At 40.1% G+C, this 25118-nt stretch overlaps 1 protein-coding gene across 3 annotated transcripts; it reads left to right on the top strand.

The window, feature by feature from the left end:
• Positions 1 to 1465: 1465 nt before the first annotated feature.
• fancg (FA complementation group G) lies at positions 1466 to 24539 on the top strand. 3 transcript variants are annotated; one of them, XM_069187161.1, is made up of 14 exons: positions 1466 to 2094; positions 2423 to 2513; positions 2623 to 2754; positions 3465 to 3658; positions 7924 to 8068; positions 9555 to 9685; positions 10268 to 10414; positions 10925 to 11085; positions 13730 to 13793; positions 14700 to 15058; positions 15987 to 16027; positions 17172 to 17327; positions 21896 to 22025; positions 23772 to 24539. In XM_069187161.1, the coding sequence occupies exons 1-14, from the start codon at positions 2011 to 2013 to the stop codon at positions 23863 to 23865; spliced, it is 1929 nt and encodes a 642-aa protein (XP_069043262.1). In that variant the 5' UTR covers positions 1466 to 2010; the 3' UTR covers positions 23866 to 24539. The 3 variants fall into 3 exon arrangements, with proteins under 3 accessions (XP_069043262.1, XP_069043264.1, XP_069043263.1); XM_069187162.1 differs by having other exon boundaries at positions 1467 to 2094; positions 17175 to 17327; XM_069187163.1 differs by lacking the exon at positions 10268 to 10414.
• The last annotated feature ends 579 nt before the right edge of the window (positions 24540 to 25118 follow it).

Here is a 25118-nt window from a genome sequence, read left to right on the forward strand (position 1 = left end):
GGGTGAAAAATGTGTGAGGTGGCAGGTGTCAATGACTGTGTTGACCCTTGGGTTTGTATATGGTGGACAGTGTGTCTAGTGTCTGTTTCCTCCCCCTAGATAAAGTCTTCAAGTGCAGACAGCAGACAGAGTCAAAAGACTTTGGGGAGACACAGACAGTAGCATTTCAAAGAGGTGGGGACTTACACAAAAAGAGGGGGACTCTGCAGTCAGGGGTAGAGGAAGGACTCAGCATTGTCTTCCTCCCCCCAGCCATCTGATGTTGTTCAGGTCAGTCAGGACTGAAGAGGATGCTTAAAACCACCGACAAACTACACCGAGTTTCTTCTCTGATACGGAAGGGCAGGCCCTCCGTGAGCTCAGATGAGGCCCGGGCCACTTCACATCGTGAGGCCCCATCATTGTTTGGGAAGAGGGGTAAAATATTTTAATGTTAAGAATGGCATGGTGGGAAGATTAAGGCAGCCATTTTGAAACTCCTAAAGAATGGTAGATTCAGCACTGAAAGGAGGACGTTTTTTCAAAGTGGACTTTAGTCAAGAATCACAGCATATGGTAAAAGTTCCAAATTTGACTCAAGTCGAGAAACACAGCCAAAGGGCTTAAGTGGAGGACCATGCACCCTTGGCTGAGGAGTGGCCCTCCTGTGAAGTGAGGCTTGGGCCAAATGGCCCTGCTGGCCCCTCCTCTCATAGGGCCTGCGGGAGGGAGCACAGCAAGTTAGTGATGGGAGCAGTTGTTGAGAACACTGATACTGGACGGCTCCTTTGGGATATTGGGTTTGGGTAACTGGGGTCCATGGGGCTCATGTGTTTCTGAGAGTGTGTGTCCCTCTTGGGTATTTTATGTCATGGGTTCAGTGTGTATCAGTCGGCAGTATTGCATGTTGTAATTACTAGAGTACAAAACAGGCAATTATGTAGTCTTGACTGGGTGCACTGGTGGCTCTGGGAGTCCTAGCACTCTTAGAATTGTGGCTATAAGAAAGGAAGCACAGGTTCAGGCACCTGGTACCCGAGAGCCAATGGTGCAAAGGTACCATCTGGGAAATCATGACAGAATGCCCTTTAGAGTTCCCCATGAAAAGTTTAAAATCAGTTCCTGTGCTTAGGGGTCACCATCCATGACATTTACAGGTGTGCAAAGGAACAAGTAACGGTTTATTCCATGCTGAAAAGAGAAGAAAAGGAACACAATGATTCAGCAGTGGGGCCTTCTTCAGGTGTCAAGAAACGTTGTTTCTTTTCAGCATGGAATAAACCTTTACTTGTTCCTTTGCAGCCTACGTATGCTGACGCAGCTACCTATTTGAACTTCATTTACAGGTGTCTTGACTTAATAAAGCACAGACATTTAAATTATTATTTTATGTATATAGCCCCGGATTAATAAACGGTGATAAAACGTGATATGCAATTAAAAAAAGGAAGTTCGTAATTAACATTAGAGACAATTCAGATATTCTACTACTGAAAGGAAACATTCAACCAGAAAACACATACATTTGAATCTTGTAACACAATAGCTCGATAAACAATTAAGACGTCATCACTTAAATTATAATTCGTCACTGAAAGCAAAATAGCTGTCCTTGTACCATAACATCCCTCTGCTCTACTGCACTACATGCATTACACTGAAATTTCCCGCCTACACTGGAGGAGCTCTCACATCCGTCTGTCATGTGCGTCATCAGAAATGAGACCAGCTATTGGCTGAAACGCTGTCGCTTCAATCCCAGAAGTCAATCAAAGCTGGCGAGGAAGCGGGATTTACATCTTTACCCGTGCAAGAGTGTTTAGCTTTGCTCTTCTGTAAATACTGTATCGTCACTTTTAGAGTCGTATTAACCGTGATCATTAATTTACACGAACTGTTCTCAAAGTTTAGTGAATGTAGTCATGCAATATCGTTTGATATATTTTTTCGTGTAAATGCGTGATACCAATATATCACAATGTAAGCCTTAAAAAAGCTCCCATTAAGTTTTGTGTACTTGTCAAAAAAAGAATGGATCGGGAAAATTGCCTTGGTCGCCGGGGCTGCTTGGACTTTTGGACAAAGGAGAACAACAGTATTATAACAAAGTGGAAGGTAATTGCACCAACATACTGTAGTTAGCTTAACGAACGTTATAGATCCTTTCAGATTTTTAATTTATATAACGTATTTATTTTTATTCACTGCCACTCTTTCTTTCTGCTGTTTTTCAAGGCATTGTTCATTTCATAAAAGTTGTACTAAGTGCACGTGTAAGAAGTGCACGTACAGTTCATTGCTTACAAACTTGAAACGACTCAATTCCAAACTTTGGTGTGACCTGCATTATTTTAGATATCTTTACAAGTGCAACCTATTTACTAAATCTCAATGAGCAAGGTACATAAATGTAAGTAAAAACGGTGTTTCTTCCTGCGTACAGTCAGTTCAAAGAGTGCAGAAAGGAAACCATCAAAAAGACCTACTGAAACAGTGCTACTCCGAAATTGGCAAGCTGCTTCAAAAAATACAAGGTAAGATAGCATATTAGTTCTCCCAATGTATAAAGAAAGTAAGACATTGGTTTATTTTATAACACAGAGTAAACTAGTTCACAATGTTCGCTTGTTTGTGTTTGACAAGGGCTACCCTCTGTTGCTGCCACCCTTTCTCTGGAACTGACTGTTCTCTACAACACCTTACTGTTCAGTTTCGGCCTGTCAGACCATGGAGGAGCTGGAAGAGGAGAGCTCCTGACTCTGGGTCTAGTCAGAGGTATAACTGCGCCATCTACAGGAAGTGAAATGTATAGCCTGCCTCATCTGCTTGTGGTCAGAGCTGTTGCATGGACAGCATAATTCTATTTTTCCTGTAACACCTGTTTTATTCTGTGTTTCCAGACCAAGACATTTGTTTAGTGATCTTTTGGAGAACAGTAATGTTGCGGACCCCAGAGAAGCTTATAGGATTTGATCAGACAGCAGAAATGCTACTTTTGTCTTGCCAAGTAGTTTTATGAACAGTGAGCCGAAAGTCTACTAGTATTTTGGCAGTGAGAGGTATTGGTAATAGTAATTGGTTTTATTGTTATGTTTGTAACCTGATACTTTAAAACCTGTAGGCTTTTCACTATGTATTTTGTGATTTTGAGTGTTTTATGATTTTTGGTGCACGATAATGTGCTGTGTATATGCTTAAGACTGACCTTGTTTAAATCCTATTTACTCTGCCAGATGCAACACCGTTATTATATTACTTTTATTTTAAAATTACCATACAGTCCAGTGTCAAACAGTAAAGAGTTCTCTATCTAGGACAGCATGTAACCAAGACCACCTCCATTTCAGGCCTCTTTGAGTTTCAATAATGGGAAAGAACTGTGCAGTATGTCGCAGTTGAATTTCAGTGAGTAAATCATCTATAGAGTACTCGTGAGTAGGTGCTGTACTTTAGGAATGACTCCAATGTGATTTCACTTCGCCTAGCACTGGAAGCCTTGGACAGTGAGCCACAAAGCTCTGACCCCCTGGATCTGTGGCGAGCAGTACTGCAGATCTCCGGCTCTCAGGAATGGATCGTTTGCTTCCACCAACTGGCTTGTCTGCAGTGGGCGGAGTGGCTATCTGCCAGCCAGCTTGAGAAGATCAGGGAACTGGCTGTCTTGCTGGCCGACTCACGGGTGAGCCACTGACGAATGGCAGAAAGGTTGTTTCTTTTGTTCGTATTGCATTAAGAGGAACATTTGTGTGGTCCGGTGAAGTCATTGACTTTAGCCTTGCCGTGCCCCGAAATTCTCGGGGAGTCCCTGGGACGCAAATGTGAACCAGGCTTTTCATCTCCATGGGTTTTCCAGTGGGGAATTGAAAATTTACACGAAACAAAATGATTGATCCAGTGGTTGTGATTTAAAAGTGATTTGTTTAAAGTAAAAAGTAGATTTCTGTCAAATGTCCATGAAGTCTGTATTCCCTTTTAGATAGAAGTAAGGGATTTGCTCTGTTTTATGAAATCCACAGGTGTCATCTTAATTTCACCAGACCATAGTAGGAGAGCTGGTGAAATATCCTGCAAGCAGACTGTTGTCCTTTGCTCTCGCAAGAGGGTGTGTGAGTGGGTTAATCCGGTAAAGACAGTAACATTAAAAACATCCTTTAGGCCACCCAAAAAAATCTCTCTTGCTTGTGCTAAGGGAATGGTTTCAGTTCATTAGTCCTGGAAGTTTCTGCTTCCTGCTAAAAGTGTTTTGTTTTTTGAAATCAACTAGTGATCCAAGGAAAAACAAGCTTACATCTGTAACCTTGACACCCTTGAATTGGCTTCCATCCCTTTTCATCTTGAAGAATTGAGAAGGTCAATAAAACTGCATCAAAAGAAGATGGTTGGATTTCTTTTGGCGTGTTTGCTTTAACCTGCCGTGAGAAATGGCCTTGTTGTCAGTTGTGAGGGTTTTACAGACTTACAGGCAGTTAATGCAGTCATCCTTTATTTTCCAGTTATTAATGTCTGTAGTCCGCTGGCTGGTTTTTGTCACAGGGCTAGCTTAATATAGCCCATTAAAAATCAAATCAAATCAAAGTTTATTTATCAAATGCACAACAATACGGCGTGCAGCAGTAGTTGCTGGCAATGAAATGTCTTTTCTGCGAGCTCACAAGAATCACAAAAATCACAAATCACAGCATTCATGTTACGTTTCTGAAATTGAATAAAACTCAATATGAGTAGAGCGGCTACTGTATGTGTCTATGTGCTATGTGTCCATGGTGTATGCAATATATACATGTAGTGCAGTTATGCTGAATACAGTGAAAACTGTGTGTCCATGTAGCCATTACAGGTGATTTGCTAAAGGAGCTCCAGGTTGTCTTATTGCCTGGAGGTAGAAGCTGTTCCGTAGTCTGTTGGACTTGGACCGTTTACCGGACAGTAGCAGGGAAAACAGTTTGTGACTGGGATGACTGGGGTCCTTGAGAATGGACCTGGCCTTCTTCAGACATCTGGCTGAGTAGATATCCTGGATGTTTGGTAGCTCACAGCCGGTAATGAGCTGCGCTGACTTCACCACCCTCTGCAGTACTTTGCGATCTCGGGCGGAGCAGTTCCCATACCAGGCAGTGATGCAACCAGTCAGGATGCTCTCAGTAGTGCACCTGTAGAAGCTGGCCTGGATATGTGACGGCATGCCAAACCTCTTTAGCCTATGGAGAAAGAATATGCGCTGCCGTGCTGTTTTGACCACGGTGTTGGTGTGGTGGGTCCAGGTTAAGTCCTCTGAGATGTTAACTCCCAAGAACTTAAAACTGTTGACCCTCTCCACTGCAGTCCCACTGATGTAAATAGGTGTGTGATCTCCTCCCTGGTGTTTCCTATAGTCCACAATCATCTCCTTAGTCTTTCTGATGTTCAGAGAGAGGTTGTTCTCCTGGCACCATGCTGCCAGGGTTTCAACCTCCTTCCTGTACGCAGACTCTTCACCATCTGCGATCAGGCCAATGACTGTTGTATTGTCCGCAAACTTAATGATGGTGTTTGAGTTATGCATGGCAACACAATCATGGGTAAATAAGGAGTAGAGGACAGGGCTAAGCACACAGCCTTGGGGGGCTCCAGTGTTTAGAGTCAGGGTAGAGGATATGTTGGTGCCCACCTTCAACACCTGCGGACGTTCCGTCAAGAAGTCCAGGATCCAATTACAGAGGGAGGTGTTCAGTCCCAGGTCCTGGAGCTTGATGACGAGCTTTGAGGGCACTATGGTATTGAATGCTGAGCTGTAATCAACAAACAGCATTCTCACATTATGTTCCTTTCTTATCTAGGTGTGAGAGGGCAGTGGCAATAGCATCTTCTGTTGATCTGTTCTGGCGATTCACAAATTGCAGTGGGTCTAGGGTGTCAGGCAGTGAGGAGGTGACATATGCTTTGACCAACCGCTTGAAGCACTTCATGATAACTGATGTGAGTGCAACAGGGCGGTAGTCATTCAGGCTGCTGACTCTGGGTTTCTTAGGAACAGGGACAATGGTGGTTTTCTTAAAGCAAGAAGGAACTATAGACTGACCTAGAGTGTACAGTGTTTTCATTTTCAATTTCGGTGACATTTACTCCCATCAAAATATCAGGTTTGACCTCCAATTTGCTCGTATATTCAGAAATGCTGGATTATGTACTGTACTTGTGTTGAAATGCATCACATGTGCCCTGTGACTCACTGACAGCCAAAAAGGCCTTAGCGTGCCCGATAGCATGTAAAAGGTCTGTCACCTTTTCGTCAAGTGTGAAGCTTTAGCACTGCTGTCATAGAGGTCAGTCCTACTGTATGTGGTCAAAATCAATTTTAATTGTACAAGAATGTTGTTCCAAGAAGGCTAGTACACTCTCGCGTCAGACTTTTCTGCTGACTATCAGGGGTTTGCTGAATGCCCCAAATGGTAGAGTTACTGAGTTTCCGAGTGCTATACAAAATGGGAATCTGTCCTTTCTATATGAGTGATTGCAAACTTAGGTGCAGTGGTGCCATATACTGCATATTAAATAGAGTTATTAGTGTCTGCTCTCTGCCAAGCAGAAGTGGAGGTGAATCTAATTGCTAATGTTACATTGTCTTACTGGATTTAATTCAAGGTGTTTAGCAAATACAGTTGACAAAACCTTTATCTTTGCCACCCATCCCTGTGATATTTAATCTCCAGGAGATTACAATTTTTAGATCTCTTAATTATTGGCTTCCGCCTTGAGTGAACAGAAGGCTCTCATTTCTGTCTTTCTGGACAGTCATGCTTTACATTCAACAAATATTATGTCCAGTGGACTCAATTTCCAGGCCTGGTGAATGCATTGAGACGCTAGTTTTAAAATGCAAATATTCTCATGCTGTTCCTCTGGACAGGACGCCATTAGTTTTTCTTGGCTAGAGTGGTTGGGTGTCACACAAAACTAATGAAGATATTCTGATAGACATTGACAACAAAGACCTGGGGTGTAGAAGTCTGTTTACATGTTTCAGCACAGTGACCTTGTTCTAGAAAATTAATCATTGACTGTGATAGGATCAAGGATGATTGATCCTATTGATTTGGAAGGATAAAGAAATAGCATTGATGTATGGGACAAACTAAATTAATTTAACCTGCAGTTTTCTTTTTTGTCCTTTCTATATGCAGAAAGGTTAATATTATCCTGAAGCCGATTCATTTCTGCAGAGAATTCATGAATAAGTGGCTTATGCTGTTTGCGCCCCATAGTGATTTGTCTGATTCGAGTAGGATTTGCTTGCATCTTTCCTGTTATTTTTGGCATTTGCATTAAAGAACAGCCTGCTTTGCATTATTTGTGCCATTTTACCCAATTATTTCACATGAACCTAAGAATCAACACAACAGGAATAGCAAATAAAAGGATGCTTTTCAAAGTGTTGGTGGCGGTATGTTTCTCCTGTCTCAGCAGTGCTGTCTTTCTCTGAAAGACTATATTCAATGCACCATACGTAGGTTGCTAATGGGGCCTTTACATGGAGATTGCTGACTATGCAGATAAAGTAAGCACTACCACCACAATGCAGAGAATAAGCTCCTATAGGAAAGCATCCCATTACAGCTACCTGTGAAGAGTCCTCTTCTTTTATTGTATTATGCTTTGGAACTTTGCCTCAGTCTAGCTCATGATTCTGGTTAAGAGTTGCCTGTTTTTAATGATAAATCCACTCTTTGAGACTCACTTTGTTTCATTAATTACTCATTTTATGATAGGCTTCTTTGTTAGATGTCTAAATCACTCTGGATGGATTGTTTTACCTGGACAGTTGTATAGGTGTGGCAAGAAGAATATATCAATACCCACTTTAAATAAATGTTTGTTTGTTTTTTAAGACAGATCCTAAATTGTGGTTCAGTATTGATTTTGAGGAGTTTTCTGCATGTATGTGACAGTTTTTTTTCTCTCTTTCAGACAGAGGCATTTTCACCTCCAGCAGACACGCTGATGGCAGTTAGAAATATAAGCTTGTCAATTGAAGAGAATCCCTCCCTTTCTGTTGCACTGAGTGCCGGGGATTTAAGAGAGCTCCTGTGCATTTGCACTGTGGTCACTCAGGGTTAGTATGACAGCCTGTGGCTGGGACTATAGTCTGGATTTAGAGGAGAAAAGTGAAAGGAATATAGAATGGAGATTCCAGCATCTAAGGTCTACTTTCTCAGAGCCAGAATGTTTAAGGTCATTTCTTAGAGCTAAATTTGCCTTTTTAACAGATGAAAGTGATCTTTAAAGTCCCCAATAGCAAAGCATTTTATCTTTTAACTAACTTTTTGTAAGTCAGAATATTTGCAAGAAAAACAAATCCAGAAAAATATTATAATCTCAAAATACCTCATGTTGGAAGAGTGTGTCACATTTATTACTGTTCCAGAAAATATGTGCCATTCTTGACCTGGAATGATCTCCTCCAATATGTTGCTATTAATTACATCAAGCCTGTATTGTCTTAGGGTAGCACAGTGGTGCTGTAATTAGCATGGCTGTTATGTAGCGCTGGGGCCCTGGGTTCAATTCGTGGTATGCTATCTGCGCTGAGTTCGTATGTCCTGCAGGTACTCGGGTTTCCTCCCACTGTCCACAAAAACATACTGGTAGGTTAATTGGCTTCTGGAAAAATTGACCCTGGTGTGAGTGTTTGCGTGCAGTTTGCGTCTGTTCATCCAGGTTATATCCCGCTACATTAATTGCCTTCCAGAGCCTGTCCTGGCTCCCCCACGACCCTGAGTTAGATCAGGTGGTTAGAAAATGAATGGATTTTTTTTTTTGCTTTAATGTCTGTTGTACTTTTAAAAGGCAAATCACTTAAAACACAAATTACACACAGCACAAGTGCAATTAATTTGTTTCGTCAAACCTACAGTATGTATGTTAAGGTAAACATGAAAAACTGTATAATTTTATACGGAATCTTAGTTTTTCTGTAAAATTAAAATAATTGAATAATTCTATCTCTTTAATTATGGTGTATCTTCGGTTTAAAGAAGTGACGTAGGTCAACAATTTTTGTTAAAGAGTACAAAAACATTTTTTAAAGGAGTGTAGGCTGCAGTAAAGGTTTAAGAACTACTGGCTTAGACTCTAAGTGAAATTTACCATGCAGTAGACCAATAGATACCATCAAATTAGCAAAATGCCAGAGGGTTAACCTCAAACTAAGCAGCCTCAACCAGACTTTCATGGGTGTCTGGTTGGGGCTATTTAGATAAGTAGATGAGTTTAATATCTCCCCCCAAGCTATGAGTAGTGCGTAAAACTTCTGCTCTTGGTGACTCTGTATTAATTGTGTCTAGTTGTGACAAATAAAAAGGTTAAGGGCCTTTGATGTATGAACGTGGCCATACTGAGTGGCAGAGTTTCCCAAGAGTCAGATTTGCTTTTTTTTAAAGCTTTAGTCTTTTTTAAGAAATAGTCCCTTGAAAGGTGCCTGGTTGACATAAATCAAGTAAGGTTTCACAGATGCACAGAAGGCTTTTAAAACCAGTGACATTTGCAGTAAGCCATTGCTGCACAGGCTCTGTCATTCAGTTCCTATGTGTTTTTGGTAGGCGCTGAGATGATGGAGGCAGGGGAAGTTTCTGCGGCACTTCTTAATTTCCAGGAGGCTGCAGCCCTGCCCTGTCCGAGGAGTGTCCTGGCTCAGGTTCATACCTTAATGGGTCTCTGTTTAAGACAGCTGGTAAGAACTTGCTTAACTGCCTTTGTCCTTCTCTTGTGCAGATATACTTCAAGAGGTGTTTAGATGACAAAGATAATTGTTCAGATTTGTTTGTGCGTTACACAAGGCATAGCAATGTCAGATTGATTATTGCCGTTCTTGACACAACACAATGGCTCTCCTAATATTAGACATTTCTCATTTTGAACTCTTTCACTTTGTGGTGACTGCAACCTTGAAATATGAAACTTGAGGCAATTTGATTTTATTATTTTTCTAATATTCCTCTGTGTGGCTCCATGGGTGAGCCCAGATATCTGACCCAAAAACACAGCTCTGAATTTCATCCATTATCAGTAAACAAGGTGCATTATCTGACACCTTTAGAGGTGTTTCCCTGAGTTTCATCTCTGGTGTCTAGGTGGATGAATACAGTGGTACCTTCTACTATCTTATAATAGTTATGGTGAAGAAAAAAGACTATCTGGCAATGGTCAGAAATAATTAAGAACATTAATAGGGGTGTGTAATATATGGAAAGCCCCTATATGTACAATATTAACTTGTCTTGTAAGGAAGTGTGCTTTTGGTTGTGGTATACAGGGTAGGCCCCAGAGTGCCCTGCAGTGCTACAGAAAGGCCTTGGAAATAGATTTTGGCTGTCTGAGCGCGCTCTATCAGAGCTCACTTGTGTTCAGACAACTAGCAGTGGCACAGGCAGAGATGGAGGCCCTCCGTTTGCTTCATTCCGTAAGTAACTTATCATTGCTGAAAGCTACTTGTATACTTTCTAGCCTCACGTCAACTAATGCTCCTTATTTTGTTAGTTAATTCTAGAAGGGGCATCTGAATCTTTTCTTTGTTGGTGTCAGTGGTTCAGGTAATGATCATTTGTCAGTTGAATCTCTTTAATAAAAATCACTTGGCAAATAGTTGTATGACTGGACAGCACACTAAAAGAGCCTGCTCAACTTGAATTACTACATTTCGACAAGGAAAATTGAAAAAAACAAATAAATCATAGACACAGGATTAAAGCAAATACTATCAGTCTGTTTGAAAGAAGCTGAAGATGAGGATGGCTTACAAACAAAGATCTGAAAACTCATCAGAAGGAGTCAGGGGGTATGGCAATAAGTATAACAGGCATTACCAGAAAAAAAAGACTGAGTACAGCTTGTAGAAGAGAAATAAGAGGAGTAACCCTGCGAGAATCTGTAGACCAAAGTAAGTACAGACGAGGCCCACTGTTCTCCACAGGCTGTGGTGTGTTCTGCACAGAAAGAGTCCTGCTGTAATTGGATCCATCTGATTACCCACGAGTCTCTGCTCTGCAGCCCGTCTCTGATCTCCACGTTCAAAACGCCAGCTGTGCTCGGTGTCAAGCACTCCCTGGCACAAAGCAATCTGCGTTACGGAAGGTAAGACTTCAAAGACAGATGTGAGACTTGATGGGGTCAAATAGTAAGTCACTTTCTTCTAGGTTTAAGATTTGTTTGTGCCACAATTGTTAAATAATGGGGAATACTGACATTTCATCATGGGTAAATTGTATCCTGCAGCAACAACAATAAAAATTACCTTTATTTTATTTACTGCAGAGGACACTGGCACAGTAGTTAGTATTGCTGTCTCAGCGCTGGCGCCCTGGGTTCAATTCCAGACCTGAGGTGCTGTGTGGAGTTTGTACGTTCTCCCCATGTTCATGTGGGTTTCCTCCCACAGTCCAAAGACATACTGGAAGGTTAAGTGGCTTCTGGAAAAACTGGATCCTGTCTGAGGCATGTGTGTTTGTGTCTCTGTGTGTGTCCTGTGGTTGACTGGTGTCCCCTCTAGGTTGTATCCTGCCTTGTGTCCTTTGCTTGCCTAGGCTCCTGCTCCCCTGCAATCCTGAATTGGATAAACCGGTTACAAAATGGATTTATCTACTTTCTTGGTGCCTAATTTCAAGGCAACACTGAATCCAGTAAGAAAAACATCAGCAATTAGTAAGAGCTGTTTCTGCCCTCTGCATTGATCTTATCCCAGACTGAAAGTGCTCACATAGCTTATTGCAGATAAAAGACCTTGTATCTGAAAATCCAGTTAAGAACCTTAGCAAAACATTAGTTACAATAGATAATGTGTGATATTTACTGGGCAGACTGAAGTCTAAATTCTGTTTTGAAGCTACTAAACTTCAGATTACACAAGCTGTCCTCCAAAGTGAACAGCACTTTACATTCTATAGAACATAATTCTAACAGGCAAATTTCAAATTGTAATGCCTTGTGTGTAACTGGTGTGCCAGGCCTACATAAGAAAAGACTGTAATAAAGGATAATCAGCCACTAGAGGCTGCTAAATAGTGCTTCAAATTGTAATGAGTTCATTTAGGCGTAATCTCACTAATGGTATAACTAAATAATTGTACAAATGGGGTATAACAGGAGAGAACACATTTTCACAAGGGACTTAATTGGTCGGTATATCTAAGGTTGTACGAGTGAGTGGTTAGAAGTTTGAGTTAGTGTTCTGTAGTTGATCTTTAATTTTCAGTATCTGTTATTTTGAAGTAAATTACTACTTTGTTGAAAAGCCTTGTTTTGTGTTAAGAGAGCAATTTTTAAATAAAACATTTAAATAAAGACCAAACAGCTTATTGGTGTTGAAAGGATAATGTGTTTTTGGTGTATTTCCCTGGAGCCACTATACAGATGGTTGGGATTATTAGTCTTTGATGAAAGAGGGGCTTGTGTTATTTTTCAAAGCACCAAAAACCAGCAATGTAGATGTTTTGTGGCTTATTTTGTTTTGGAAAATGGAAAAAAATATTTTGAGGATATTATAGACTTCGATGTAACATTAAAACGTATTTTTTTTCTTCTAGTCAGTGACTAAGACTACGAATTGTTATGCCCCAACATTAAAGTTGAATTTTTACAACCACACACTATGACACAAGGATTAAGACTTGAATGGTATGCATGAACAGTGTTGGGGGGAATAATCTACTCTGAAGCAGTGAATGGCTTTGTTGGTTTTTGAGTCTAGTGACCCTATTTATCTATGTATTGCTTTTTATGGGTTATAGGTACTGTACATTAAATGTATATACCTGTAACTGAACTGTGTGTTGGGAATGTATCTTAAGCTAATTACATTCTTGCTTAGCTACAAGTGTTTTTTGGTCCTTAACTGTGTTCAGTGGCACATTCTTAAGAATGAGAAAAACCTTGTGCTTTAAGTCAAATTGACAAAGGTTATGCTCTCATGGTTCCAAGCCACCGTATGTACATTGCCCTTATTGGGAACAATTCCTCTGTATACAGTACATCTCAGGGATCTCCTGTGCCACATTGCAGGTACATCGCAAACATCCAGGAGTTTGTCACACTGGATACAGTCAAGTCACTTGTCAATGTTCATAGCTAGTTTATTTAATTCTATCTATAACTTATTCTAACAATGTATCCACACACTGCAACAATCATCTAAAAAAGCTGCCTATATTGAGTGAAAAGGTATGCTGAATATCATGAACTGTATGTTGATGGTAAAATGTTAGCCACCTGATGTCCTAATACTCATTTTTGGGGTGTGTGGGAGAGGGTATCTGTATACCTGCATGAGCACTGTTGATTAGTGTTAGAATCACCTGTCCTGGTCTCCAACATCTGGATAAACCTGAAAGTGTACAAAAAATGAGTAAACTAATGATTACAAAAACAGGTACATGGGAAGTTTAATTTTAGCTGTTGGCATAATTGTTGTTGTTTTTTTCGGGACACTGTAATTGAGATATTGAAAGGCGTGTTTTTCAAGACTATTTGATTAATTATTTAAATGCATGTTTGGTTGTCTTAATGGTGCATATGAGTCTAGTACAGCTGTTAATTAACTGTTTTATTTGATCAGGTGGGTACCAAGTAATAGGTTTATTCCATGCTGAAAAAAAAAAGAAAGAGAACACAACATTTCGGCCGTGGAGCCTTCACGGCTGAAATGTTGTGTTCTCTTTCTTTTTTTTTTCAGCATGGAATAAACCTATTATTTGTGTTTTATTTGATGTTCTTTGTCCTACAGAATATCGGAAGCAGTAGAGCAGTATCTTGACCTGTTGACTTCATTTCATAACGATGAACAGCTGGTAGGTTCACATCATGAATCAAGTTAAGTCTCCTTGAGAAAGAGGTCAAGGATGAGTTTCAAAATGTTAATTTGATGTGTTACGCAAAAAATCCTCTCATCCTAAAGAAGAGCTAAACTACAAGAAATTCTAATACTTTTATTTTAGAGGCCTCTGGACTCACAACAACTTGTCTCCTCTGAAGGCCATAAGTAGAGAAAATACTGCATCAAATATCTAGTTTAAAGGTTTCAGTGGAGTGTTATTAGAAAGAAATATTCTAATAACAGGATTCATCTGGGTTTGCAAGCAAGGTGAATTGCATAATAAGTATTTTTTCCACCAAAGCCATGGAAAATAATTATTATGAGAAAATAATTAAACTCTTCACATTCATGCCTAAAATGACTAGCCAGAACAAAAATTTCACTGCTCCACAGATTAGAGTGAGGAGCTGTGTTACTGTCCATGCCCTAAAAGTTCCAAGCGGAAATGAGGTAAAAAAAGTAAACACTTTTGGCTGTAGTGCCTTATTTACACACCTGAAGAGGGCTTTGCAATGTGGAATTTATAATTTCTTGTTCCATATGCATTTAATACCACAGAGACAAGTTAAATTCAATTCGTGGTTAAATGTCTTTTATTTCTGCTAATGTTCAGTCTGTTTTATAAGCATTTATAAATTTACAATGAAAATATACATTGGATGCTTTTTTCTTTCATATTTTCTTAAAATAATTAAAATGCTTTTCAGGAAACACGTATGTCTCTTCCAACTTTGCAGCTGGAGTTGGCTCCACTGTATCAGTATTTCATGGTTTAATCTCTTTCAGGGGAGAAAATGAAAATTACAGATGCATTAAGAAAATAGAGAAGTATATTGCGTGGAATGGCTTTCATTGTAAACTGTGCAATCATGTTTCTTAGGTGACCACGGATAGCAGTCCAGCCCTTCCCAGAATCCCTGAAATCTATCTTGAAGCGGCAGTATCCTTGTTGAAGGCCAAGAGATACTGGGACGTTGTTGCAGTATGTGAGGAAGTTGTTGCTAAGACGGTAGACCTCATTCCGCAGAGACTCACCCTGGATCTGTCACAGAAAGAACTCCAAGAAACCAGTGCCGCTTTTCTGGTCCCTTCTCTGTGTGGAAAACAATTTCGGAAAGATACAGAGGGGAAGAAAGAAAGCTTGAACTGTGCCCTTTGGGCTGCAACGGCCTTTTTCTTCCAGGGACAGGCATTTACTTGGCTAAAAGAGAGTAAGGAGTCGATTAGTAATTATACCAGGTAAGGTAAAAACCTCTTTGTCCCACTCTCTTAGTCCTGAATTGTCTATATTCACAAACCGGAGTACAGAACAGTCCATGTTAATGATTCAGCCCTTGAAAAGGGATCTTAATGATGTTCTAGAGCCTCGGTTAAAAACAGTAGATTTGTGAAATTCCCACACTTAACCTGATTACTGTGTTGCTTATTTTAGAAAAGAAAAACATTAAAGCTTGAATGTAGTTTTTTCCCCCCATTTTTAGCATTCAGCTGTTGATTTTAATCCAGAAAAAACATATTCCAGAACTGTTTTTGTAAGGTTAGGAATTTCACTTCTCATTGGGTTTACAGAATATCCAGAGTTTTCAAAACTCTTTCCAGTCTTGTTTGATCAGGTAGCTGGATTTATAAAAAACTGGAAAACGTAGTGAAGTGAAGTTTTGCTTTAAATAAAGAATTTCATTCATGTACGCCACTAGAAATTCTCTTTAAGATGTTTTTTATATGCAAAAGATTTCACAAATTACCTTTAGTGTCATACCCATTACATTAAAATACCCATTTTTAACATAACCGCATTGTTAATTTTTCTAATCTAGCTACAAGTTTTTTGTCTTCCTGCTGCAAAGAATTGTTTTGGTTGATGAGAGTTTAGAATCATTCTGTACTTTATAGCCATTCAAACCAAACATTCTCTGGATTATACTGGGAAGCCCATTGTTTTGTCACAATCCATCACCCTCCTTTTTCAATCTGCTGGAAAATGAGTGCATATCCTCTGTTTTAGTCTTTGTTTTTCACGCAAACTATTTGACATTAACAAAATGAATGAATGCTCCCCTTCTAGGTAAATATCAATCCTCAAAAAAGAGATGGATGGATTTTTTTCCTGCAAACACATGCAATAGCAATGGTTAATTGAATTAAGTTTTCTTTTGTTGTGTTGCAGGTGTATAAATATTGTGATTAAGGTGCCTGTTGAACATACAGGTGAGTGACAGTTAAGAATGCTCAGGGGCAGCGTATTGACACTTGACTGTCAAGTGGCTTTTACTTTTCCTAGATGCCCAATGATATTTGGGAAAAAAAAACACACTCTTGTGTAAAAAACCTAGATGGTGAGATCTGAGAAGAACAGTCATGATCTGTAAAGTGGCATAAAGGAAATTGCTAGGGTTTTATTTTTGCTAGGGTAGAAGTATGTTCAGAGGGTTAAAGAAGGGTTAATGCTTGTTGCGTAGTAGATATTCATTATGGCAGTGGTCGGCTTTGGATTTAAGGTTCGGATTATTGTAGTGATTAAGATTATTGGCCTTTGGCTGTAGGTTGTAATTGAACATAAGTGAGGGTTCAAGTTTGGTTTCACGATTATCTTTGGAAATTAAAAATAAGATTATAATTAAGGATTTGCTAGTTGATCAAAGTTGGTCTGGATAACAGATAAGGTCAGAGTTCTTTTTATATCAGAGTTGAGTTGGGGCCATAATTAAAGGTTACTTGAGCAGGACATCAGATAAATGATCCACAGATATGCATGCAGACCTGTTGGTATGAATTGCTAACCAAAATAATGTACAATGAACGTTATACTTTAGCATTGTATAGTTTCAAATAGAAATGCTTGCTATTCTCTCCATCAGCCGTGATCCCTGAACTTTGATTTCCTCTGCTGCTGTGGCTCAGGTGAACAGTTGTTCAGGTTCTCTTTACTGACTTGATGTTGAGAATTATTTGAGGGTAGGGCTGAGTTTAAGGTCAGTGTAATGCCACTTGAGCACAATTAAGTCACCAGACAGGTCTCTATCCTGTTGAAGAGATCTGGAGTTCACGATTAATTGCCTCGACACTGCGTCGAATTTGACATCTCTTTCATTCTCCTTGACTCTTTAGCCTGGTTCTAAGGGAATTGGCCTGAATGTGGTTAAAATGCCACATTCCATTAAAGGACAACAAGTTTCAAAGAGGCTTTAATGGATTGCTGCAAGGAAAAACGAGACCCTGATTGTGTCATTGTCATGTGAAGTAGTGCTGATGACCCACATGCCTGCTGCTGTGTTTGCTGTGGTGTCATTATCCAGCTCAGCTGGGCGAGCTCTGCAGTGACTAAGGCTTATTGTTTCATGGTGGCTGCGAGGAGGTCCGGACCTGTGTGAGGAGACCCTAACTAGCATTATGGCCTTGCGGAGGCTGAAGGCCCTGGCTTTCGCTGGCAGAGGGGTGAGCTTCATGGCAAGACAGCAAGGGAAAGAGGCTCTCCTCAACTTCCAGCTCAGTCTACAGGCAACCCCAGGTACGGTGTTCTCCCCCTTCACGCCACAGCCATATGTTATCACACTAGGTGTTATTGCTGCTTTATTACGAATTGTAATGTCCGATTTCAGAATCCACATTAACACAATACATCTGTTTCTAAAATCATTCATGCAAATTAAGAAGCCGTAGTCCCAAAACTGACTCTCGTGTCACCCCACTGATGCCCTCACTCAACTGTGAGGTATCTCCACTCATCAATGCCCTGTTTTCCACACTTTAAACAACTCTTTCTCCCTTTACACAATACCCTGGATTTCTTTGGCCTTCAATTTGAAGATAAGTCACTGGCTGTACTGAAGGTTTAAAAAATTAGTTCATATCTCACAGCTTAATGCATCCAGTGATTTAGCGGTTTCTTCATAATCTTTTATTTACTGAACTCGGTTATTTGTTAATTTACTGTGGTGAAATTATTCTAAAGAAAAGGAGAAATGCTCACTTGGGGAAAGCAGTGAGCTCATGTACATTTTACAATGACTCAGAGAGCTCATCACATAGTTTCCTTTGTTGAGTAAGGAGTATAAAATGTGCTGTACCAGTTTTCTTGCTTCCAATACTGTTCAGTCTGTACCAGTATAATCAAATCTGCTAATCCTATGCAAATACAATTTTTTGGGATTCACTTTTTTTCATTATTTTTCCTCTCTCTGTTATCAATGCATCCAAATCCAAGATAAACACAATGCATTCATTCCTAAGTCTACTTTCTGCTCCATAGGGTTGATTAAAAGCATTTCACTTCCAAAGGCAGTAATTCAAGTATAAAGTTTAAAAGGGAGTATAAAGTTTGCTTTCTCAGTTTACTTACTGTGATTACTGTTAAATCTCTTTAGAGTCATAATGCTGGAAGGGAAATTATGGTGCATGACTTATTGTTTTAACACTAAACAAATGTTTTATATGGAAACACTTTAAAAAGAGCCAATTAAGATTTGTTTTTGTCAAAATAAGCCCTTTTAATACGTCAAGTGAGCATTGTGCTCAACTATGACAGGTAGGCTCCAAGAATGTTAGAAAAAAGTAGAAAAATCACACACAAAGCTTATTTAGCTTAATAAAGGTAAAGTATCAGAAGGTGGTAAAAAAAACAATAAGATCTGTTATTACAATTTTCAAATGAAGTGTGGAGTGTTTTATCCAGGATATTTAGCTTTTATGTAATCTGTTTATTAGCACATTACGGAACTCCTTTTTAGAGATAGAATAAAGAGCACTAGCAGTATTTTCACTTTACTTGGAAAAAATCATTTCAAGGCTTGCAGGCCTGGGCAGATATCTGCTTTTTGATTTTTTTTTTTCAATCCAGTGCTTTATGACTTTAGTTAATTTTCAGTCTTTTTGTAAAAATTGTAACGCATTTAGCAGATGCTTATTGCCCGAGCAACTTGGAAATATAGGAGGATGGATTTTATATCAACAACTGCTGCTGCTGGATTCCTTACTACAAGCCCTTGGATTTGTCGGCTTTAAAGAACAGGGCACAAAGGAGTCCAGCCACTTGCTAATTTTGGAAACACTGTGAATTGAAGGCCAATGCAGGACAGGGGGTTGATCTGTTTAACAAGGGCTCCTTAACGTTTGAGCTACCTTGTCTTCTGCTGAAATGAGTGGTTATCGCAACAGAAATACCATCGTGCTGTGCATTGTCTTATACTGTAGGAGCAGAGCAAGTCTAGTCCTCAAGAGTCAGATTCCTGCAGGGCTTTCCAGGTTTCATCTGGTTAAGGGCTAAAGTGAAAAGTGTCTCAACATCTTATCTAGTTCAATTACATCGTTATGATCAGAGGTGTAAAGAAAAGGGAGACACCCCAGAACATGAGGTCTTAAATTGCCAATCCCTGTTATAAGGAATTGAATGCCTCATTATGCCATAAGATGCAGTCCTAAACATGAAAGGAGGAGCCTGCATCAATTTGAGGTTTAACAAAGGTCATTTGATGTCACATGAGAGCATAATATTTAGATGGTATGGATATATAGAAGCATTTATGTTACACTAAAAGGCTGATGCAACCCAGTCAGTGCACCCTCACCAGGGCCCCAGTGTTACATTGAATTATGTGCCCTCTCAACTCACAGTATAACACACAGTGAGTTAAACATTGTGTGCTTTGAAAAAAATCATTATTCTATCATCCCGATTGTAATTCACTAATACTGCTAATATTGAAAGCTGTCTCTCTCATGGCACTTTCTAAATATGCTCATCATTTGAAATAGAATACAGGTGGCACGGTGGTTAGCATTGCTGCCATGGGTCCAGTTCCTGAGGTGCTGTCTGTGTGGAGTTTGTGTGTTCTCCCCAGGTTTGCCAGGGTTTCCTCCAGGTGCTCCAGTTTCCTCCCACAGTCCCAAGACATACCAGTAGGTTAAATGGTGGGACAATTGGCTGTGGTGTGAGTGCATCTTGCCTTTCTCCCGTTGCTTTCTGGTATAGGCTTCTGCTCCATCCCATGATCCTGTACTCGATACGCGTATTGGAAAATAAATGGATAGAATCAAGCTAAGGCCAGGATTAGATCTGGGGTTTGGTCTAGGGATATGACATTTAATTTAATGACCTTTAATTACCTACCTAATTTAATCAATTGACGAGACTTACACGAGCGACAGCGCAATTTCCTATGGGAGGTATACTGATCGTAAAAATTTAAATAGGACAAAAAGTTTTACAGGAAAGACAGAAATGAAATGAAAAGGATAGAAAAAGAAACCTGTGACGATTATTAAAATGATCTGTGGGTCACCACCAAAATACAGAATATTACTATATCACCTAATATTACCAATGTAACAAAAGCATAAAATTGGTGCTCTCTAAAAAAAAGAGAGATCAGTTTGAGATAACAGTATAACAGACTAAAATATAGATGTTCTCCTGGATCAGAACTTATGAAGAGGTTAGCCTACGGTGGCTCAGGCTCAGTGCTTGCTAGCAACATACTGCACAGCACTGCCGTGGAGGCTGGGGGAAAAAAATCGACGAGGAAACAGTGCAACACAGAGTGACAGGGGAATTAACCACTCCAGCAACTCCATGGGCAGTGACCTGGAGTCGGGTGATGTTTATCTGCCCGACAGAGGACATTTTACAGAAAATAGTCAGGCGATGTATGACACTAGAGGGTTATACAGAGGCATTGCAGATGACTTTGAGGAATTTAAGACTCGGGAGCATGAATTTCAAACGAGTGAGTGGGCTACTTGGTTATGGAACAAGTAATAGGTTTATTCCATGCTGAAAAAAAGAAGAAAGAGAACACAACGTTTCGGCCGTGGAGCCTTCTTCAGGTGTGAGAGAGACAGGGCAGTAGGCAAAGGTAAAGTAGCGGGAGAACAAAGGTTGAGAGGGAGGAGGAGTGAGAGGCGGGAGCAGGGGACAGAAAGAGAGGCCAATCAAGAGGTGTGAAGTCAGAATGGGTGCAGAGAGGTGTGAAATGAAACTTCCAATGAATGGAGAAAATTTAAAAGAACAGTAATCTGTCGTTAAGGGAAGGGAGAATGTGTGATCCTAGCTGCAGAATAATTTTAGTTTCGGTGGTCTTTCTGATGTATGAGTTCGGAAAACCGTCTTTGAGAACACAGACGGAGAGATTAGAGTGGTCGTGGCCGTCAGAGGTGAAATGAGAAACAATGGGCTTGGAGAGATCTTTAATCTTCACAGCCCTGACGTGTTCTCTGAAGCGGTCTCCGAGTCTCCTTCCTGTTTCCCCAATGTAGATGGCTGGGCATTTACTGCAAGCCACCACCACACTCATTCAAGGCCCCTCAGGACAATTCCGGATCACCCAGACAGCATCTTGTACCTCCAGCAACCTTATTTACTGTATCTCTTGCAGTAAATGCCCAGCCATCTACATTGGGGAAACAGGAAGGAGACTCGGAGACCGCTTCAGAGAACACGTCAGGGCTGTGAAGATTAAAGATCTCTCCAAGCCCATTGTTTCTCATTTCACCTCTGACGGCCACGACCACTCTAATCTCTCCGTCTGTGTTCTCAAAGATGGTTTTCCGAACTCATACATCAGAAAGACCACCGAAACTAAAATTATTCTGCAGCTAGGATCACACATTCTCCCTTCCCTTAACGACAGATTACTGTTCTTTTAAATTTTCTCCATTCATTGGAAGTTTCATTTCACACCTCTCTGCACCCATTCTGACTTCACACCTCTTGATTGGCCTCTCTTTCTGTCCCCTGCTCCCGCCTCTCACTCCTCCTCCCTCTCAACCTTTGTTCTCCCGCTACTTTACCTTTGCCTACTGCCCTGTCTCTCTCACACCTGAAGAAGGCTCCACGGCCGAAACGTTGTGTTCTCTTTCTTCTTTTTTTCAGCATGGAATAAACCTATTACTTGTTCCTTTGCAGCCTACGCATGCTGACGCAGCTACCCACCTGAACTACTTGGTTATGGTCCCACTAGTGCGTGATGTTATAGGCGGGGTTAGAGTTAGGCCCTTGTCAAGCTCCTCCACCGTGCAGCAACGACGCTGCCATGCTGGTGGAGGTCACACAGGCTCAGAGGACTCTTGGTCTGTCTGTAGGCTGCGAGGAGACGGAGCTGTGGCTGACGGAAGCGCTCTGGAGCCTTGGGCGCAGGGAGGAAGCCGTGGCCTTCTGGAGCAAGCATCAGAGCTCCACACGGGAAGAAACTGTTGAGGAAGTTCCGCAAAGGTGAGGGAAGAACTGGCATTTGTCTAGAAGAGTGGCATTGAATCCAAATCCAAGTGGATAAGGCTTTCCTTGTTGAATCTTGTATGTATTTACCTTGTTCATGTAGGAAAAATCTGCACCCTGAAAAATTATTAAATTATTTTAAAAATATTTTTTCTCAATGAATTATCACTTAGTTTTACTTGCATGCATTGTTCTTAATACAGAATTAAACTTTCTGATGGTAAGTGGTTCACAGAACTCCTGTGCTTGCTCAGGCCCTTAAACACTAGTACTTACTAGTGTCTGTGACTCAGTATGTGGTTTCAAAAGTATTCGTTGAGTGCCCTAGTTAAAGTGCATTATTTCTAAAAGCTTAAGCACATAGAGATTTTTTTAGAAATTTAAGAATTTATCATAATAACCAGTTCAGGGTTGTGGGGGAGTCAGAACCTATCCCAGCAAGCAATGGGCACAATGCAGGGTACACCCTGGATGGGATGCTAGTCTATTGCAGGGCATTTATAGGCAAGAACACACACCATGGCCAATTTTCCCAGAAGCCAATACACCTACTAGTATGTCTTTGAACTGTGGGAGAAAACTAGACCACCTTGAGGCAACGCACACAAATGCAGGGAGAACATACAAACTCCACACAGATAGCCCACCAAGAATTGAGCCCAGGGCCCCAGTAATGTACAATGCTAACCACTATACCACCATGCCACCCTCCTTTTTGACTTAACAGCTCTAAGTAAGTGACCTATTAATGATGAACAGACACAGGCAGTAATGACACCGTATTCGTTTTCTTACTAAGGATGTTTTGTCTTACTTTCTTACTAAGTCCAATTGGTTATATTTCAGCTCACATTCCTGAATGAGTACAGCCCTGAAAATCATCAATTAGCACAGGGCTTATACCGATCGCAAATCTCATTTGACCTTTTAATATCTGACACAAAATTGAAATTTAAAAAATATATAAACTTAAATTTTTTAAGCTTTTAAATTGAAAATTTAAATTATCTTGTGATGAGGAAATGGGCTGGAGTTACCCAAGAGTAGACTGAAGACCATTCTATGAGGATATTTTTTAAACTGCATCATGTGCGCAGACATGAAGAAAGAAGCATATCAACTACTGGCATCAATTAGCACTGTTGATTAAGGGCCCAGTTAATGCAAAAACCAGCAGACACAGTGGTACTTCATGACCGAGAACTGATCTAACTGACAGAATGAAATGTCTTATTCATTTTAATTGCAGAATCCTAACTTATTGTTAACTGCACAATCAGCGTAGATGGACCCATTTTGAAGCCATGTCCCAACTTTACTATAACAATGTTTTTCCTATTTTCTAGTGTATTAGTAATGTTTTTGATCAATTCATAAAAAACGTTTATGCTCCATATGGTAATTAAGCAGCAAACTTCAATGCCATTGTGCTCCAATGTGCTGTTGACATTCTAAGTTCTTTAACATCTTCTTTCGAACAGTTTTTCCTCCAGCCATCACATTCACTAAAGTGTACAGAGAAATTTCTGAGTGAAAAGCAAAGACCCAGAAAAAAAGCATTGTCATTTAGATGAAGTTCAAATAGGGAGCTGTATTAGCATGCATAGGCTGCAAAGACACAAGTAAAGGTTTATTCCATGCTGAAAAGAGAAGAAAGGAAACAGCATTTCCACACACCTTCAAAGGCCATCTGGAATGTTGCACCTGATGCCTTTTTCCCCTCTATAAATGCATGTATTGCAGAGCTCTTCCCCTTTATCTGATGTCTTCTGTTGGAGAGATGGAAACTGTGGACGCAGAAGAGATGAGGAGGAGGATGAGGGAATGCTCAAGCTGAGGACCACCACTGGGAGGACAAAGCAGCCTGCAAGCGTGCAGTCTAAGAAACTGAATGTCTAAATCTAATCATATGACTTGTTTACGGTGCTGGATTTGTGTACCGCAAATGTCTGACCTGACTACAAGGCATGTGTCAGAAACTGAGAACCAAAGCACAAAGAATGAACCCATCATTTGCATTTTCGTCGTGTGTTTGTGCCAGTCCATCCTGGTTTTTCTTGGGTGTCTGTCCTTCCAGATCCAAAAATCCATTGTAACTGCTTGAGTTGCATTTCACAATAACCAAAATGAACTCCACTCTTTCGCTGTCAGGCCTGACACTTATGGTCATCTCTTGAGTTTGTGCTATTTGTTTTGTTTTTCTTAGTAACTTAATTTGTATACAATGGAAAGAGTACAAATAATGCAAGACTTATAAATGCATGGGCATACATTAGAATCCCGTGTTTTCTTTTCTTGAGGAACAGTAAATCCAAACTAAAAAGCTTTTGGGTTGTTAAAGGTAAATTGCAGAAGATAATGTAATAAGATGTATGGGGGGAAACCATGGATATTAAAGAAATATGATGTAACTGGAGGTATGGTAATCTTTGGTTGCGATTTAATTAATGGCACGAGACCACATTTTCAATAAACTTGTTCTGGAATTTAACAGCCTACCATTATAATCTATGTGGAAATGACTGTGGGATCTTGTTTATTTTTGCCACACAGAGAAATTCTCAATTCTCCTACGCATTCAAAATTTGTTATAGCAGGTGGAATCTGAAACAGTTCTAACTGCAAAAAAAGGTTTGGACTGGCCTTGTGATAACATTCCTTTCCAATCAAACCCTAAAACAAGTACAGCCAGTTTCAAATAAATGTTTCTTAAATATTTCAACTGTGTCAGTGTTTTAGGGTTGGTATGCAGCTGTATCATAATTCCTTGCACTTATATACTCAGCATACTTCACAAACTTATGTTAAAGCTTTAAGATGATGGCTTCCTGAAAATGCTCCAATTTCAGACGTTTTCCCTAAAACAATGAAGAGTAAATTCACAAAAAGATACATGCTAGTTACTTATCACGCATGTAGTCACAGAGAATAAATTTTAAACTCAATAGAGACCTGGCTTTGTGAAGTTGTCTTGCTTGGGAACTATTCTTTTAAGAGCATATGAATGCAAATGCAGCAAACATTTGGAAGCCATATACTGTCTCTATAGTTATTATTTCATAAAGAAATACTTAAATAATGGGGTAATCT

The sequence above is a fragment of the Lepisosteus oculatus genome, chromosome 3, assembly GCF_040954835.1.
Source record: "Lepisosteus oculatus isolate fLepOcu1 chromosome 3, fLepOcu1.hap2, whole genome shotgun sequence".
Lineage (NCBI taxonomy): Eukaryota > Metazoa > Chordata > Actinopteri > Semionotiformes > Lepisosteidae > Lepisosteus > Lepisosteus oculatus.

What these genes read in the sequence shown, in the direction of transcription:
- fancg (XM_069187161.1), top strand. Translation starts at nt 2,011, where the DNA reads ATGGATCGGGAAAATTGCCTTGGTCGCCGGGGCTGCTTGGACTTTTGG. An exon ending in GCTGCTTCAAAAAATACAAG is followed by an intron (nt 2,514 to 2,622) that starts GTAAGATAGCAT and finishes GTGTTTGACAAG; the next exon opens with GGCTACCCTCTGTTGCTGCC. An exon ending in GACTCTGGGTCTAGTCAGAG is followed by an intron (nt 2,755 to 3,464) that starts GTATAACTGCGC and finishes CACTTCGCCTAG; the next exon opens with CACTGGAAGCCTTGGACAGT.